The sequence below is a fragment of the Zootoca vivipara genome, chromosome 6 (assembly GCF_965207765.1).
Source record: "Zootoca vivipara chromosome 6, rZooViv2.hap1.1, whole genome shotgun sequence".
Classification (NCBI taxonomy): domain Eukaryota; kingdom Metazoa; phylum Chordata; class Lepidosauria; order Squamata; family Lacertidae; genus Zootoca; species Zootoca vivipara.
The window spans coordinates 87,720,639-87,739,573 of record NC_142589.1 but is presented as its reverse complement, the minus strand read 5'-3'; the positions used below and the strand labels follow the sequence as shown (position 1 = coordinate 87,739,573).

General features: G+C 47.9%; 1 protein-coding gene across 5 annotated transcripts in view; it reads right to left on the bottom strand.

The window, feature by feature from the left end:
• PTPRS (protein tyrosine phosphatase receptor type S) overlaps positions 1 to 18,935 on the bottom strand; it is a 282,909-nt gene that overhangs the window by 130,580 nt on the left and 133,394 nt on the right. For all 5 annotated transcript variants that reach the window (XM_088672957.1, XM_060275383.2, XM_035118880.3 and 2 more), the window contains 2 exons: positions 14,430 to 14,575; positions 11,080 to 11,221 (listed from right to left, as the gene is read on the bottom strand). In XM_088672957.1, coding sequence (XP_088529083.1) covers positions 11,080 to 11,221; positions 14,430 to 14,575 — 288 coding nt within the window. The remainder of the gene's footprint in view (positions 1 to 11,079; positions 11,222 to 14,429; positions 14,576 to 18,935) is intronic.

Genomic DNA, 18,935 nt, shown 5'->3' with positions numbered 1-18,935 from the left:
AAGAGAGAGAAAAGGGTTAGACTCTGCGGAGGCGTCAGGAGGCGGCATTCTCTGCGAAGGGCTCTAGGGAGGCATGGGAAATTGCGACTCAGGGAAGCATGGGAAATTGCGACTCGGGGAAGCATGGGAAATTGCGACTCGGGGAAGCATGGGAAATTGCGACTCGGGAGGCATGGGAAATTGCGACTCGGGGAAGCATGGGAAATTGCGACTCAGGGAAGCATGGGAAATTGCGACTCGGGGAAGCATGGGAAATTGCGACTCCCATGCATCCCGGTAGGAAATGCTTTCTTATAAGAACATTAGCAGCTGGATCAGGCTCATCTAGTCCAGCATCCTGTTCTCACAGTGGCCAACCAGACGCCCCGATGGGAAGTCCACAACTGCAGCACCCTTCGCCTTGCAGTATTCACAAGCCTACTGCCTCCAACAGTGGAGGCAGAGCATTGAAGCTAGGAGCCACCCTCTTTTAAAGCACCCCAAGTTGTGCCCATCACTGCCTCCTGTGGAAGGGAGTTCCACAGCTTAACTGTACTCTATAGTGAAGAAGTACAGTCATACCTCGGTTTAAGAACGCTTCAGTTTGAGTACTTTCAGTTTAAGTACTCCGCGGACCCGTCTGGAACGGATTAATCCACTTTCCATTACTTTCAATGGGAAAGTTTGCTTCAGGTTAAGTACAGGTACAGACTTCCGGAACCAACTGTGTACTTAAACTGAGGTACCACTGTACCCTTTTCTTTGCCTCTCCTCAGCTTAGTTGGATGCCCACGAGTCCTTGTGTTAGGAGAGAGGGAGAAACACTTTGCCCTGCTCGCTTTCTCCATTCCCTGCATCACCACCTCTGCCTCAGACCATTAGCCACAACTTGTTCCTTTGCACAATGTAATCTCAGGCTTCTGGAGCACACCGAACACGCAAAGTTGGTGGCAGGCAATGGGCATATACAGTGTGATCTCGCGGGTAAACTGGCCCCGAGTTGTTAAGAGCTTGGTCCAGCAGCAAATCGGCAACCGGTGCCGAGCCCAGTCGCCATGCGCAGGCAAAGGCCTCACTCCTGGCAGCAATTGCGCCGCAGCATTCTGCACTAACTGCAACTTCCGGATCACGAGGTTAAGTGCCACATAAGGGTGCATTGAATTAGATGGTCCATAGACCAATACAGTCGTAGCTTGGAAGTCAAACGGAATCCGTTCTGGCAGTCCGTTAGAGTTCAAAAACGTTCAAAAACCAAAGCACAGCTTCTGATTGGCTGCAGGAAACTTCTGCAGCCAATCAGAAGTCATGGAAGCCCCATTGGACGTTTGGCTTCCAAAAATCGTTTGCAAACCAGACAGTCACTTCCGGGTTTGCAACGTCGTCAACAACAACAACAGGCAGACTCACAAAGCAGACTGCACATGTGCTTAGGGTACTAGCAAAGCAGGGGAGCATACATACACATATATTATTATTATTTAGGAATTTGGACATTTGATAGTTTAAAAAAAAACCCAAAACCTAGGAGCCATCATGGGGGGAAAATCAGAACTTAGGCTTCTTTGCACGCCACCCTCTTCCCCCATTTTTTCTCTTCTGTTTTTATCACTTGTCCCCCACCTAAACTGGTGGCGGAGGGACACTTTCAACTACTTTAAACAAAAATAATGCAAGGACGTTTTATACTGCCATGTGTTGCAGCAAATCTATGCTTTATGATTCTATCAATCTATTCACAGTGGATTCGTTTTGATTCGTACTTGGTTGCCTACGAAGGTGGACGCTGTAATATTTCCAGCGCTTCGGGCCCCTGAAGGTCTTGATCTGGGCCAGGGGTTGGAGTTCAGAATAGACAGATAAGGTTTTAGCATGATATATGAGAGGGGAAAGGGAAGGAGGGAAGGAGGGAGAGAAAGGCTGCCTCTCTCCACACAGAGGCCAGCAAACTTTTGCAGCAGGGGGGGTGGTCCACTGTCCCTTGTGGGGGGGGCAGACTATATTTTTTTGGGGGGGGGGAAATGAACGAATTCCTATGCCCCACAAATAACCCAGAGATGCATTTTAAATAAAAGCACACATTCTACTCATGTAAAAACATGCTGGTTCTCGGACCGTCCGTGGGCCGGATTTAGAAGGCGATTAGGCCGGATCCAGCCCCCGGGCCTTAGTTTGCCTACCCCTGCTCCACACCATTCAGAATTTTGTGTGCATTCATTTGTTTGCTTGCATCATTCCATGTGGAGCGGGGAACGTCTCCCACCTGATTGGCTGGTTGTGACATCATGCTCTGAAGCTTCCAGCTCCTCCGCTCAGATGCCGCCCCTTCCCGAAGCTCGTTAATTTCACAAACTAATTAATCTGCCAAGAGATAGATCAGCCCCTCTTGACAGGCAGGAGGAGGGTGGGTGGATATTATATGAGCGGGGAGATTGGGGCGGGGAAGGGAGGGTGCTTGCGACAACTATTATTACGGAGTGTTTCTAATTAAACAAAAATGTTAATCTTGTGGCACATTGTGCAGAATTCCTCGGAGTTTAATTAAAACAACCACGGCTGGAGGCGTGATCAGATTCGAGATGAGATCTGCGAAGGACGTGGCTCCCAGAGGCCGGCACATGCCACCAACCAGGGGTGGGGGGAAAGGGGGGGAGGCGAGAGCCCCCCACCCACCCGAGAAGGGCGCTGCTGGCATGCAAAAACAGGGACCACCGGCGGTGCACATCTAAACACCCAAAACGACCGGGATTCCCAACAAGCAATCGATCAAGCCTTGCGATCTGGCCCGACATCCTGTTAGACGCTGCCCTCGGTGGGTTCGGTGGCAGACTGGCGCCTGAGGGCGAAGCTCCCAGCGCCTGTTCGATGGCGAACTCAAACTCAGGGCGTGGTTCCTGCTCAAACCTTTGATGCTCAGATTGGGGCAATGCAGGAGCTTAGATTGGGGCAATGCAGGAGCCAAAGGCATTATGCAAGCAAAGGCATTGAAGGAGGAGCTGTTACTGCCTCCTCAGAGGTCAATGGGGATGGTTTTTGACAAGTCCAGAGGCTGCGTTGGTGGCTGAACGGGTGGCGTGGGTTGAGCCAGAACCAACCTGCAACAGGGGAAGCCTGTGCCTCGAACTCCTTCACGCAACGCAGGGCTGAACTGCGGAACTCCCTCCTGCAGGAGGCAGCGATGGGCTCCAACTTGGATGGCTTTGAAAGAGGCTTAGACAATTGCAGGGAGGAGAATCAGGCTCCACAGTTGAGGTGGTGATGCGCCTGAATACCAGTTGCCTGGAGGCTGCAGAGAATTGCTCTTGTGCAGGGGTCAGCAAACTTTTTCAGCAGGGGGCCGGTCCACTGTCCCTCAGACCTTGTGGAGGGCCGGACTATATATTTTTTGGGGGGGGGGGGAATGAACGAATTCCTATTCCCCACGAATAACTCTGAGATGCATTTTAAATAAAAGCACTACTCATGTAAAAACACGCTGATTCCCGGACCGTCTGTGGGCTGGATTGAGAAGGCGATTGGGCCGGATCCGGCCCCCGGGCCTTAGTTTGCCTGCTTGGATCGCCTGGTTAGCCCCTGCAAGAACAAGATGCTGGAAAAGATGGAGCCCCTGTAGCCTGATCCAGCAGGCCTCTTCCTGCATTACGCTTGTGCAACGCTGCTGTCACCAAACTTCGGTTGAAAGCACACATCGTGCCTTGGCAAAGTGAGGGGGCTGCTTTCAGGTCAGGCTCCAGATCCTTTGGGGAGGGGGTCTATGTTTGTCTTGGAACAACGCAGACGTCAGTCGCCTCTCCGTGGGATGATGTCACGCCTACATGGCCACACCTGCAGGGCTTGGCCTTCTCTGTTCGCAGCAGCCCTTCCCAGCGGGCTCTCCCCCTTGCTGGAAACGGCCGCTTGTTAAGTGAAGGTGCAAAGGTCTTCCAGGGATGCCGACAGCTGCTGCATTGCAGCTTTTAATAGGGTGCATTGAGAAATGAACGGAAAAGGCTGATCCCATGCTAAGGATCGTTAGGAAACGGGTTGAAAATAAAACTGCCGATACCATAACACTGCTAAGCAAATCTGGGGGGAACTGCTTTTGGAATACCGTGAAGAGTTCTGGTCGCCTTGGTCTAAAAAGGTTCAGTAAAAGGGAAACCAGACTCGTAGAGTTGTAAAGTTGGAAGGTGCCATGAAGGTCATCTAGTAGCCCAACCCGTTGCAATGTAAGAATCTTTTGCCCAATGTGGGGCTCGAAACCACAACCCTGAGATGAAGAGTCTCGTGCTCTACCAATTGAAAATGATCAGGGGGATGGACCGATTCCCCTGCGAAGAGGTTGCTGCCTCGCAGGGTTGTTGTTGGGATTAAATGAGAAGGGGGAGAACCAGGCACAAGCCTCCTTGAGCTCCTTTGGAGCAACAGGTGGGAAATAAATGCAACAATAAGACAAATAATAAACAGCCCTGATTTAAGGCAGCTTCCGGTGTATTCCTGTTGGAAACCTTTGTTGCGAGGGCTACGCTAGGTAGCAGAGACGGTGGACATTCGGAGCAGGGAGAAGAGGGAAGAAAGAAAAGCATGGGGGGGGGATGTGGAGGCACAAAGAGCCAGGGAGGATGTCCACACTCGCTGGCCTGCTCTTTGTGAAAAAGCAGAGGTTAATAGATTCAATCTTTGTCCTTTTAACTCTCCCCAGCAGTTACAAATGAGTCTGGCGCAAGGGGAAGGAGAAGTCGATCTTTGCAGCCCGAAAGGCCAGAGACAGGTCAAAAGGATAACTTTGTCTGAGAAAAGGAATTGGTGGTGGTTGCAGAGACAAATCTAGGGACACTTTCTGGACCACGCTGCTTTCGGAGGGGATTCAATTGCAAACTGGCAGCTCCGGGGAGAGCAACGAAAGCAGCCCTGGAGCTCTTGCACCCCAGACTCGCTTCTTGGAAAAAAAAACTTGTGACAAGGAAAATTATAGGAAAGTGTGTGGCGAAGGGATTCGCTCATAGAACTGCAGTCGGGAGGGACCCAGAAATCTCAACGAAAGCATCTGTGAACCTAGTTTTGTATAAGTTTCTGAATATTCCATTATAGCCAGTTACGTATGTGTATAGCTTAACTGTGTTCGTAACGAAGGTTTGTGCTGTAGTCTTGTTGTTGTTGTTTAGTCGTTTAGTCGTGTCCGACTCTTCGTGACCCCATGGACCATAGCACGCCAGGCACTCCTGTCTTCCACTGCCTCCCGCAGTTTGGTCAAACTCATGTTCGTAGCTTCGAGAACACTGTCCAACCATCTCGTCCTCTGTCGTCCCCTTCTCCTAGTGCCCTCAATCTTTCCCAACATCAGGGTCTTTTCCAAGGATTCTTCTTCTCATGAGGTGGCCAAAGTATTGGAGCCTCAGTTTCACGATCTGTCCTTCCAGTGAGCACTCAGGGCTGATTTCCTTCAGAATGGAGAGGTTTGATCTTCTTGCAGTCCATGGGACTCTCAAGAGTCTCCCCCAGCACCATAATTCAAAAGCATCAATTCTTCGGCAATCAGCGTTCTTTATGGTCCAGCCTCTCTTCTATATTTGCCACCCTCTCTTCTAGGGTGGCAAATATTGCCCTGCACCGTGCAAAACTCTCTAGGGAGAGTTACAGGTAGGTAGGCGTGTTGGTCTGCCGTAGTCGAAACAAAATAAAAAAACTTCCTTCCAGTAGCACCTTAGAGACCAACTAAGTTTGTCATTGGTATGAGCTTTCGTGTGCATGCACACTTCTTCAGATACACTGAAACAGAAGTCACCAGACCCTTATATATAGTGAGAGGGTGGGAGTGGGGGTATTACTCAGAAGGGTGGTGGGAATGGGTGATTGGTTGATAGGTGGGGTAAGCCTGTTGACGACTGTAACGACTACAATTGGTCTTGCAGGAAAAAGGAAGGGATGAGATGGCTAAAAATAGCTTGACCATGTATAATGAGATAAGAATCCAATGTCTCTATTCAGACCAGAGCTCTCCATGGTTTTAAGTTTGGTAATAAGTTGCAATTCAGCAACTTCTCTTTCCCGTCTATTTCTGAAATTCTTTTGTAATAAGACAGCTACTTTGAGATCTTTTATAGAAGATTTTGCACAAGGAAGCCCTGGACGAAAGGTCACCGAATCACTGAACTGAAGCGTTGTGAGGGATCCCCGGGCGTCATCTAGTCCAGCCCCCTGTAATGCAGGAATTGCAGCTTAAGAATCCCTGACAGGTGGCCACCCAACCTTTGTTTAAAAACTTCCAGCAAAGGAGAGCCCACCACCTTCTGAGAGAGTCTGTTTCACTGTGGAACAGCTCCTGTGATCAGAAAGTTATTCCTGATGTTGAGCAGGAATCTCCTTTTTTTGGTAATTTGAAGCCATGGGTTCGAATCCTACCCTCCAGAGAAGGAGAATACAAACACACTCCCTCTTCCATGTGACAGCCCTTGAGATATTTGAGGACGACTGTCCTATCCTCCTGTCTGTCTGTCTCCTCTTTTCCAGGCTAAACATCCCCAACTCCTTCAACCGCTCCTCACAAGGCTTGGTTTCCAGACCCTTCACCATCGCCCTCCTCTGCACCCTTGCTTTGACGCAGCATCTTCTGAACTCCACACAAACAAATGAAGGATGCATGCTCACTAAACCGCCACGGATGTCTAATCTGCCTGGCAACAAATCAGGATAAATACGCTCAATTAACAGGTTGTCTAGAGGCGTCCAGTGTTGCAGCAGCTCACTCAGCCCCCAATATTCCTGCTCAAACATCGCAAGCTTGGGGTTCCTGTTGCCCCCACGCAACAGCTCAGAGCTCCCAGGATGCAAATTCACGGAGGAGAGGACTTTCAATGGCTGGCCACTGTTCAATGACTTGAGAATCAGTGTGGCATAGTGGTTAGAGCAGAGGTAGGCAACCTAAGGCCCGTGGACTGGATGTGGCCCAATCGCCTTCTCAATGCTGCCCGCGGACGGTCCGGGAATCGGCGTGTTTTTACATGAGTAGAATGTGTCCTTTTATTTAAAATGCATCTCTGGGTTATTTGTGGGGCCTGCCTGGTGTTTTTACATGAGTAAAATGTGTCCTTTTATTTAAAATGCATCTCTGGGTTATTTGTGGGACCTGCCTGGTATTTTAACATGAGTAGAATGTGTGCTTTTATTTAAAATGCATCTCTGGGCAGCACAATTTAAGATGGCTATTGACAAGCTGGAAGGTGTGCGGAGGAGGGCAACCAAGATGATTAAAGGTCTGGAAACCAAGCCTTATGAGGAACAGTTGAGGGAGCTGGATATGTTCAGCTTGGAAAAGAGGAGACGGAGAGGAGATACGATAGCCAGCTTCAAATATCTGAAGGACTATCCCATGGAAGATGGAGCCAGCTTGTTATCTCCTGTTCCAGAGGCTAGGACCCAAATCAATGGATTAAATTACGAGAAAGGAGATTCTGACTCAACATTAGGGAGGATATTCTGATGTTTAACAGCCATTCGAGAGTAGAACGGACTCCCTCGGATGGTGGTGGACTCTCCTTCCTTGGAGGATTTTAAGCAGAGCTTGGATGGCCACCAGTCCTGGACGATCTAGCTGAAATCCCTGCATTGCAGGGGGTTGGACTAGATGACCCTTGGGCCCCTTCCAATGCTGCAGTTCTAGGATTTGATGGGCTACTGGCCTGAACCAGCAGGGCTTCAATTAAGTCCACCCTGGCTGTGTGCTGAGATTTTATTCCTACTCCCCACTCTCCAGTTCTGGCAGCGGGCCAGTGGGGGTGGGGGTGGGGGACGCAGACAACTTCTGCTTAACGCCAGCAGTGTTTTCCGGCTGGGTGGCCACCTTTTTTTGCTAACCGGAGAGAGCCGCGGCAATTAGCACATCACCTAACGAAGCTTTGAGAGCCCAGCGAGGGGGGTGTAGGCTGTGTTTGAACGGGGAGGGGGCAGCACTCGTCGGCCACGTAATGAGCATGCCAGCTGGCCGGTGGCAACCCTCCCTTGTCAGCGGAGTCCCTCCTGGGCTGACACTTTTGCCTGTTTGCCAGCCCCCAACGGAGGGGGAGACAAGGCAGGCTGCTTCATGGGTCCCCACCCCAGACGAGCGACAGCTGTGGAGCTTGTAGAGGCCCAGAGCTTGAACAGGTGCAGCTGCGGGGCAATTCTAGCCTTGCGTAATATATTCCCCCCCACCCCGCTCTTTCCGCACATTTGTATTTGTCATCAAAGAGGGCTTCCCTTTCGACGGCGCTAAGGATCCATTTGAAACTGTGCCCGCTTCGTGATTTATTCACTATCACCGGTCCAGTACTTAATGTTCATTATTTGTGCTTGTTTGTTTAGCTACCCTGTTTTTTTCTCCAGGTTTTTTGGGGGGACGGACGGACGGGGGGACGGACACTGCCTTTCCCTGTTTTTGGTTTTTGCTTTGGCCATCACCCACTCCAAGGAATGTGGGGAGAAGCCTTAAATAAGAGTCTAGAGTTGCATCTGGCTCAGCCATCGGGACAGGAGACGCACAGATGTTAGCACAGCTCTCTGCAGCGAATATGCAGACTGACAGCATGAAAGCTCGTTGCTCTGAAGAACTTTTGATGCGGGTGTCAGCTGCAGGCAGGATTCTGGCAGCCGAGCAATGGAAATATTTGGGGAAAAACCTGCAATTGTTCTTGTGGTTTAGGAACATACGGGTTTGGGCTATCGAGGAAAACCTGCACATTTCTGGGGGGGGGCAGGTGGAGGATCCAGAAGACTTCCACGTTGCTGGGGTGTTGGGCTAATGCCCTCGAGGTCCCTTCTCAATTCTATTATTTTATTTCCTGTGCTTTGAACTCAAGATGCCCAACGTTCCATCATCCACACTGTTGTTGTTTAGTTGTTTAGGGGGGAAGGAGGCTAACATTTATTTTTAATAATAATAAAATGGAGGCAGTGAGAGATTTTACTTTCTTGGGCTCCTTGATCACTGCAGATGGTGACAGCAGTCACGAAATTAAAAGACGCCTGCTTCTTGGGAGAAAAGCAATGACAAACCTAGACAGCATCTTAAAAAGCAGAGACATCACCTTGCCGACAAAGGTCCGTATAGTTAAAGCTATGGTTTTCCCAGTAGTGATGTATGGAAGTGAGAGCTGGACCATAAAGAAGGCTGATCGCCAAAGAATGGATGCTTTTGAATTATGGTGCTGGAGGAGACTCTTGAGAGTCCCATGGACTGCAAGAAGATCAAACCTATCCATTCTGAAGGAAATCAGCCCTGAGTGCTCACTGGAAGGACAGATCGTGAAGCTGAGGCTCCAATACTTTGGCCACCTCATGAGAAGAGAAGACTCCCTGGAAAAGACCCTGATGTTGGGAAATATGGAGGGCACAAGGAGAAGGGGACGACAGAGGACGAGATGGTTGGACAGTGTTCTCGAAGCTATGAGAACATGAGTTTGACCAAACTGTGGGAGGCGGTGGAAGACAGGAGTGCCTGGCGTGCTATGGTCCATGGGGTCACGAAGAGTCGGACACGACTAAATGACTAAACAACAACAATAATAAAATGTCATGTTTTGGGGAAGAGAAATTCAGCAGCTGAGCAGAAGGCCCCAGATCCAGTCCTGTTTAAAATGATGAGACGCTTAGTAATGGAGGGGGGGGGAATGGATCCCTCTCTCGGCCTGATACCCTAGAGACACACTGTCAGTTAGAATTAAGAGCAATATCGGGGTAGACGGTCTATCGCAGGAAAAAGCAGCTTCCTGTGCTCCTAACAACAAGAAGGGTAATATTTCTTTTCCCCAGAAACCATCACAAACAACTGGAAACGAAGCGAAGACATATCTGTTGCCCTACAATCCCAGTCCCTTGAGACGCTGCTAAGATAAAGCGGTGTCTTGCCTGATATGGAAACCCTCCCTGCTTAACTCCCTGCAGCAGAGATCCCCGGCGAAGCGACACCTTGCCACTCACTGGGAGACCACGGAACAAGGACCTGTGGGCCTCTTGCCGAGCTTCAGGAACGCCGCCTGCTCCATTGCAAGGTGGAGTGGCATTTGGTTGAATGTACGGGAGCAACGGGGAATAGGGGTTGGCGCTGTGGTCTAAACCACTGAGCCTAGGGCTTGGAAATCAGAAGGTCGGCGGTTCGAATCCCCACGACGGGGTGAGCTCCCGTTGCTCGGTCCCAGCTCCTTCTAACCTAGCAGTTCGAAAGCACGTGAAAAGTGCAAGTACAGTGGTACCTCGGTTTGCGAACACAATTGGTTCCGGGGAGCCAGTCGCTCCCCGAGGCACGCTTATGCGTGTGTATGAAGCGCCGATAGAGCACTCCTGCGCACGCGCGCCATGCGCAGATCGCTTCTGCGCATCCGATTGCCGCAGAACGCAGATATAAACACTTCCGGGTCCGTGGTGGTTGGAAACCGAAGCGGTCGCTCCCCAAAGCGGTCACAAACCGAGGTACCACTGTAGATAAATAGGTACCGCTCCAGCGGGAAGGTAAACGGCATTTCCGTGCGCTGCTCTGGTTTCAGTGTTCCATTGTGCCAGAAGCGGCTTAGTCCTGCTGGCCACATGACCCGGAAAAACTGTCTGTGGACAAACGCCGGCTCCCTCGGCCTGTAAAGCGAGATGAGCGCCGCAACCCCAGAGTCGTCTGCGATTGGACTTAACTGTCAGGGGTCCTTGACCTTTATTTTACGGAAGCAAGAGAAAGTGCAAGGCGTTCCCTTGTTGAGAAAGCAAGGAGGAGGCGCAGAACTTCCTGCAGGAACTATCTGCTGCTATTATTATTATTATTATTATTATTATTATTATTATTATTTGACATGGACTCAAGGCAGTTTACAGCTAGAAATAAGAACAGCCGACAACATAGGGGGAAATCGTTAAAAAACAATTAAACATGGATAGAGTTAAATCTACCTATTAAAAGCATACAAACAATTGCATTGAAAATGGCACTGCACCAGCCCTTGCCTTTAAAGCACCCAAGTCTGCTGGAATCTTCTACTGGCAGATCCAACGCACATTCAACTTTCGGGTATGCCCTGCAGAGCTTCACCCCAAATAAGCAGCCTTAGAATATTGGACAGACGAAACACCAAGCAACGAAAGACCTGCCCCGTCGCAGGAATTTACCTCTCAGGACAGTCAGTTTGGCGTTGACGGTGATCTCTGCCACGGAGTTCTGAGCAACACATTCATAAATGTTTTCGTCCCTGGGGGTGCGGAGGGGCTGGATCCTCAAGACAGCGCCGGCACCTTCGTCAAACTCAATCGTCTGAGACAGGGAGAGGAGGAGAAAGTAAGTGTTAAAAGGCCAAGGAGTTATCTAGGAGTGGGGATCACTGTTAGCAGAGCGCATCTCCAAGTCCCCCGATCACCCCTTCCTGTATTTTGTTGTCTCAGCCTCAAAGGAAATAACACTGTACAGCCGTACCTTAGTTTTTGAATAGCTTAGTTCTCCAACAGGAGTGCCTGGCGTGCTATGGTCCATGGGGTCAAGAAGAGTCGGTCACGACTAAACAACTAAACAACAGCAAGAGTTCTCCAACGCTTTGGCTCACCAACGCCCGGAAGGGACTGTTCCGGTTTGCGAACTATTTTTGGAAGCCGAACATCCGGCAGGGCCTCCGATTGGCTGCAGGAGCTTCCTGCAGCCAATCAGAAGCCACACTTTGGTTTCTAAACATTTTGGAAGTCAAATGGACTTCTGGAACAGATTCCGTTCGACTTCCAAGGGACGACTGTATTTTAAAACTGAGGGTACAAAGGTAACAGTCATGGAGAAGATGCATAATTTGGGTCCGACTCCTTGCAATTTTGAGTCAACCACTGTTCTCTCTCTGACATCCCCCTCTGACACCCCTTCTTTCTCTTTTTTACTTTTTATGTATTTTATTTATGATTTTCAGTTTTATACATTTCAATAATTTTAATCATTATAACATTTCAAAACTCGACTTCCTTCACCCTCTTTCTGTGGTTCCTTAAATTTATTTTTAATATTTTCTGCATATCCAAATGAACTTAATTTGCTCATTTATTCATCTACTTTAAATATAAAACTTATATAAAACTGCAGGTTATTACAATAATCCTGCTAATGTTTTAATCTGTTTACAATTTATCTGATAATATTCAATAAACCATTTCCATTCTTTTATTAATAAGTTCTTTATCTTGATTTCTTATTCTTCTGCATATTCCATAAGTTTTTGCATCCATTCTTCTTTCGCTGGGACTTCTTCCTTCTTTCCATTTTTGGGCAAGTAACATTCTTGCCGCTGTGGTCGCATGCATGAATAAGTTTCTATACAGTTTGGGTAGTTCTGCCCCTGTAATTCCCAAAAGGAAAGCTTCTGGGTTTTTTCTTTTACAAATGTTATTCATTGCATATCATTTCCCAGTAAGCTTTAACCTTACTACAAGACCACCACAGACGATAAAAAGAACCTTATTACTCTTTACATTTCCAACACTTATTTGATTTGTATTTATACATTTTTTTTTGGCCAATTTCTCTTTCTTCCTCTGTCACCTCTTCTCTCTCCTGCTCTCCCCACTTCCTCTCTGACATCCCCCTCCCCCCAATCTTACTCCCCACTCAGCAGGTCCGGCTCTAGGGGTAGTCTTGGTGGTGCGGAGCTGGGCCGGCAGGAGGGCACTGCGCGTCGAAGCCATGCGGAAGCCGTGCTCCGCGCTGTGCCCACCCACCAGGGCGGGGGCGCCGGAGCGATCTCCGCGCCAGGGCGCCCGACCGGCTTGAGACGGCCTCTCAGCAGCCTTCCAGAGGAGGAGCAACACTTTCAAGACGTCTCAATGGACCATAGCTGTCAACTTTCGGATTTGAAAATAAGGGATCAGCAGCAGCCTCACCTGTCCCGGGGACAGTCTACGGTATATCTAACAATCCAGAATAGCAGTGGGAAACGACGCTGGAATAAGGGAATTTCCAGCAAAAAAAGGGAGGGTTGGCAGCTACGCAACAGAGCAACTACAGAGAGCTTTTTGAAACCAGGCTGAGAGTTACAGATTGCCCTTAAAACGACGGGAGAGAAATCTGTTGCATACGTACGTTGACAAAAAACAAGGACTACAGGTGAAACTCGGAAAATTAGAATATCGTCGAAAACTGCATTTATTTCAGCAATGCAACTTAAAAGGTGGAACCAATCTATGAGATAGATGCATGACATGCAAAGCAAGATATGTCAAGCCTTTATTGGTTGTAATTGTAATTATTTGTCGTTAGGCGGGTCAATTATAAATGGGATGTAATTAATGAAATGTAATAGCGATGCTTATTTTTGTATTATTGTAACTATTTGTTTTAGAACTGTGGAATTCCCAAAGGAAAGCATTTGTAAAAATTAAAAGAAAAATAAATAATAATAAGTTGCATTACTGAAATAAATGCACTTTTCGACAATATTCTAATTTCCCGAGTTTCACCTGTAAAATCACATCTCTCTCTCTCTGTCTCTTTTCACATTGCCCTTCCTCTGAGTCCATCAGGCAGAAAACAACAACCCAACAGCAGATTTGCCATTTGGATTTCCTATTTCCTGCACCGCATGACAGCTATTTTGTGCAGGGGATGAAAAATCCTTCTCCCTCCTGAGCTTGTGCATAGAGAAACATGTGAAGAGACATAAAAGACTTTGCACTGGGGGGCACAGAACAAAACACACTGGAGACGCCAAAAGGATGCTTACAAAATCTAAGCAGCATTTCCATCTCAAACAACACTTACGACTTTGAGGGATTAAATATTGCACATGCATTATTTTACCCTACCGGTCCTCCCCAAAGCATGGACTGCTGTTGTTCTACCCCCACCCCCTTTATCTTCTCAGCAAGCCTGTGAGGTAGGCTGAGAGACAACAACTGGCTGAAGGACACACAGTTTGTTTCTCAGGGATTCGAACCTGGCTCCCAGTTCCAACATTCCATCCCTCCTTCCTGCCCCCTGCAATTGATGATGATTCATTCATTGCATTTATACCCCCATCTTTGCTCCGAGGAGCTCAATGTGATATACATGGTTCTCTCCCCCTCCTCATTTTATCCTCACAACAACCCTGTGAGGTAGGGCTAAGCAGAGAGAGAGAGTGTGTGGTCACCCAGTGAGCTTCATGTGGCCAGGCAGGGATTTGAACCCTGGTTTCCCTGGTCCTCCTCCAACACACTAACAAGTGAATTATAATCACTGATTTATAAATCACCTCCTCCTAAACCAGGCATGTCCAAAGTCCGTTTCGGGGGGGCCTAATCCAGCCCCTGTGGCAGTTTATTTCTTGGGGTCAAATCCTAAAAGAGAGCTCAACAACTTTGGTTGGCCCTCACACATGTTCACTTCATCAAATCTGGCCCTCTTGGAAAAAAGTTTGGGCACCCCCGATCTAAACAGAAGACTCTTGAGAACATTTTAAAAACATGCAAACAACGGATGTGTTTGAAGCAACACTAGAGCCCTAAATGCTTACCTCAAACCTCTGGGAGTTCACTTTCTTCCCCTTCTTGTTCCAGGTGACGCGGGGCTTGGGGTCTCCCCTCGCTTGGCAGACGAAGGATGCCACCCCTCCGGAGACCCCGATCTGGTCCACAGGGTTCTTGATGAATTCGGGGGGACCTTTATGTGCAAGAAATAGAAAGGGGGGGGGAGGAGGGAGAGAATATTTCATAACTTGAAATATTTCACAAATGATGAATAAAAAAAGAGTAAAAATGTACAGATTTTAAAAACAAATTTGTAAGCTTTCAAAAACCAGTAAACCTAAGGTTAGTTGCTTTGCTCTTTAACTATTAGTTTGGCTTATTGCACACCTATTTAAGTATTTTGCAGCATATAATGTGTGCCGACGAGGCGGGCAACCAAGATGTCACGGGTCTGGAAATTAAGCCACATGCCGAATTGTGGAAGGAATTAGGTACTGTATGTTTAGACTGGAAAAGAGGAAACCGAGAGGAGATGTGATACCCATCTTCAGATATCTAAAGGGCTGACATATGGAGGATGGAGAAGTCTTGTTTTCCGCTGCTATGGAGGGTAGGACTCGAACCCATGGCTTCAAGTGTCCATTTTGGGTGTCCAGAAGAGGGCAACCAAAATGGTAAAAGGCCTGGAAACGATGCCTTATGAGGAACTGTATTATTATTTATACTGTATTATTATTTATAACAGATATTATTATTATTATTTATAACAGATAACATGGGTGAAATGGGAAATTCATAGAATCATAGAGTTGGAATAGACCACAAGGGCCATCCAGTCCAACCCCCTGCCAAGCATGGAAACATCATCAAAGCATTCTTGACATATGCCTGTCAAGCCTCTGCTTAAAGACCTCCAAAGAAGGAGACTCCACCACACTTCTTGGCAGCAAATTCCACTGTCGAACAGCTCTTACTGTCAGGAAGTTCTTCCTAATGTTTAGGTGGAATCTTCTTTCTTGTAGTTTGAATCCATTGCTCCGTGTCCGCTTCTCTGGAGCAGCAGAAAACAATCTTTCTCCCTCCTCCATATGACATCCTTTTATATATTTGAACATGGCTATCATATCCCCCCTTAACCTTCTCTTCTCCAGGCTAAACATACCCAGCTCCCTAAGCCGTTCCTCATAAGGCATCGTTTCCAGGCCTTTGACCATTTTCGTTGCCCTCCTCTGGACACGGTCCAGCTTGTCAGTATCAAATTGCCAGTGTCAAATTGATGCCCCTCTTCCTTACAATGGGAACATGTGATGGGCTGGATCAACATCTTGGCTTGCAGAGCCATGCATAGCACCTGCTGTGCTTTTGAACGCACGGATCACACCGATCCGAGCATTAAACATTTTGGTAGGAACAGGAGTCTGAGTTCGTGTCTTCACTGCCAGGCCACTCAAGAGGGAGGAGACTGACCCCTGTTCTCCCTCCGTGTAACATCCGCCACTGAAAACCACAGCTGCCCATGCCTGCATAGCCAAACCTCCTTCAATCTACACAACCCCACCACTAGATCTCGTTTCTTGAGTGGCGGAAAGGAGCAAGAAAGCCAGCAATAAATCACACTTTGGAAGTTGGAGTTAACACTTTATTAGCACAAAAGGAAGGGGGATGTCTTGCCTCCGAGACCAAAGGTCCCTGCCTTCCTACAGCCAAGCAAACTAAGACTGTGCCTGCAAGAAGCTAACTTCTCCTTGGCCCTCTTCATGCCTCTTCTGATTCTGGGAGACAAGTGGGGAAGGGAGCTTGTTGCAGCAGGATGGAGAGACACCCATGACTCTCCACCAGCCAGACCCCTCTCTGCCTCTGATTCTCGACTTCTCTCTGCCACAGACTCTCCCTGCTCACTAAGCCCTGTTGCCCCTTCAGCTTCCAACACCTCCTCCCCCCACTCTTCTCCCTGTGCCCACTTGTCGTTGTCCCACCACCAACCCCCAGGCTCTGAGCCTTCATCCTTTGGGGGCTCTCCAGCTGGTTCCTCCCACCATTCCTCTGCATCCAACCGGTCCGCAACAGCCACGCTAAGGTGCGACATGGCGCTTGCGAAGGGGATTTCTGCACAGAAATAAACACATGCACTGTATTGCCATGAGAGATGGAGGGAACATGCGCACGGCATGGGAGCCAGGGCAACGAAGGAGACTCCCAGGTTTCGTACAGCGAGCTCCATGCTCACACCCACCTTTTCAACCTGTCATGGCAGCTCAACAACGCCCAGAAATTGCACCCAAAGGGATGCAGAACAGGGCTGGCGAGGGGGCGTGGCCTGGGGAGAGGGGGCGTGGCCTGGGAAAGGTGCAGGGCTTGGAGAGCATTCCAGGGGCAGGATGCAGAGACACCTGGCCCCTGGGCCTGAATTTCCCCACCCCTTACGGACCCTTTCCATTAGTGTCAGAATACATTTATGGGACGGCGGGGGTGGCGGTCGCTGCAGCTGCAATCGCACCCAGCAGACATGTGCGATCTGCACTATGTAACGTTTTGCAGCTGTGCAGAAACCCCCCTCCCTGCCCTTGAGAACGGCAGAAGGCAGCTTTATGATCAAGAGCGTTTGTACGGGTTGGGGTTTTTGTTTTGTATTTTTGGAAAGGGGAGGAAATCACCCGAGCACAGCTGTGGCTCTGCTATTTAAATATTTCAGTAAATTTCAAGCTAACGAGACGGGAAGAGGCAAGGATGGAAGCGAAATAAGGAGAGAGACAGATGCCACGCAGAAAGAAATACCGGTAGTTCCTCACACCGGGTCCCGTCCTCAATCCAGCCCCGGGTAACTTGCAGCCGGCACCCAAACCGAGCAGAACCCCACCCCAAAACCAACCTCACGATTTATTATTTTCTGGTGCAGAGGCCCAGTTGCACCATGCAATCGATGTATCACCAGTCCACTTTAAACGGTTAAAAGATTATGAGTTAGGGAAAGTGTGTGTGAACTTAACAGCCCTTAGCTGATTTTGGGGGTCGCCGTTTAGTTAATGTTAATACTGTTTTTATAGATTACAAACGTCGCATTGGTTTGTTAATCATATAATACGACTTTTGCTGTAGTTTGTTCAGCTTATTCTAAGCTGCTGTTTCGTTAACAGCGTTTCGTAGATCCATTGATCTATCCATTGTTCCGCTGATTCATTTATTTATTCATAGGAGCATTTTATTTGTGGTGCTCTATTATGTTATTCTTGTTGATTGTTTGTAAGCCACTTTGAGATTCATATGAATGGAAAGATCAAAATCCTGGGAACTGTGGGCGCTGAGAATTGTTAGGAGACCCACCCCCATTCTGCTCACAGCATTGCAATTCCCGTTTTGAAATATTTTTTATTGAGACTTTTCAATACACAATATGATAAAAGGCAGCAAATCTAAATAAAAAGAAAGGAAAGGAAAGGGGGACCTTAAACTAAGACTCATACGACAAAAAATAATATTTTGAATTAACTGGACTCCATTACATTTTTTTTTTAAAAATGAAAGAGCTAACTAAGACATCTAGCTGCTAGAGATGTAATAGAGACAATGCTTTTTTAAAACATATGTTCTTACATTGTCCTACATTGGAATTTTTTTGGCAGAGGGTGATAGAAACGACCAGTGCGGCTATACAGCAAAACCTTAAATTCACAGAGGAAAACATCCTTTTGAATTATGTACCCAATACATGGAACTTGACAAAGGGACGATATGAATGGACTCGGCAAAAAGACTGGTATTGATGAACTGGAAAAATAAAAATGTGTCAACTTTCAATGAATGGATAGAAGGAATGTATAATCTTGCAACACGTGAACAAGTTGCGGAGAAATGTAGATTTGCCATGAACAAATTGGACGAGAATCGTAACAATTGTCATTTTTTTCACATCTTATTAGATTTTGTGCACTTTTATATACCATGTATATATTAAAAATCCTCTTTTCCCCCCAAGAAATAATTTTTAAAAAAGGAGAGGAGGAACCAAAAAGAAAGGCAGAAAGATAAGGAGGGGGCCGGGAATACAAAGCCCTCTATCAGAGGTAGAACTTAACCCTTGTCCCACACAAAAGGGGGTGGAGGCTCCCAATTCTCCCTTGGGAGCTTCACCCTCTTCTCCCAGCCTCCCACCCTGGGTGATCTCTCCTTCCCCGACTTTCACACAGGGTCTCACAAAGGTAAAATTGACAGAGAAAGCATAAGAAAAGGAAGGGGGGAAAGAGCAATCGTGGAAGTTAGAAATCATAAAGAATAAAAACAGAAAGAGAGATGATGGCGATGATTATTTTATATGCCACCCATCTGACTGGGTTGTACCCGGCCATTCCGGGCAGCTTCCAGCAAAATACACCAACACAACAAAACATCAAGCATTAAAAACTTCTCCCGATGAGAAAAAGAAATAAAGAGGAATAAAGTCCTCTTTAGCATTACAATTCCCAGAGTGCCCAGAGCCTAGGTGCAGAGGAGGTGCGAGAAGGTATTTGTGGCACCCAGACTTTCTCCAATTTTGGGGAGCAGGAAAAGAGCTCCCC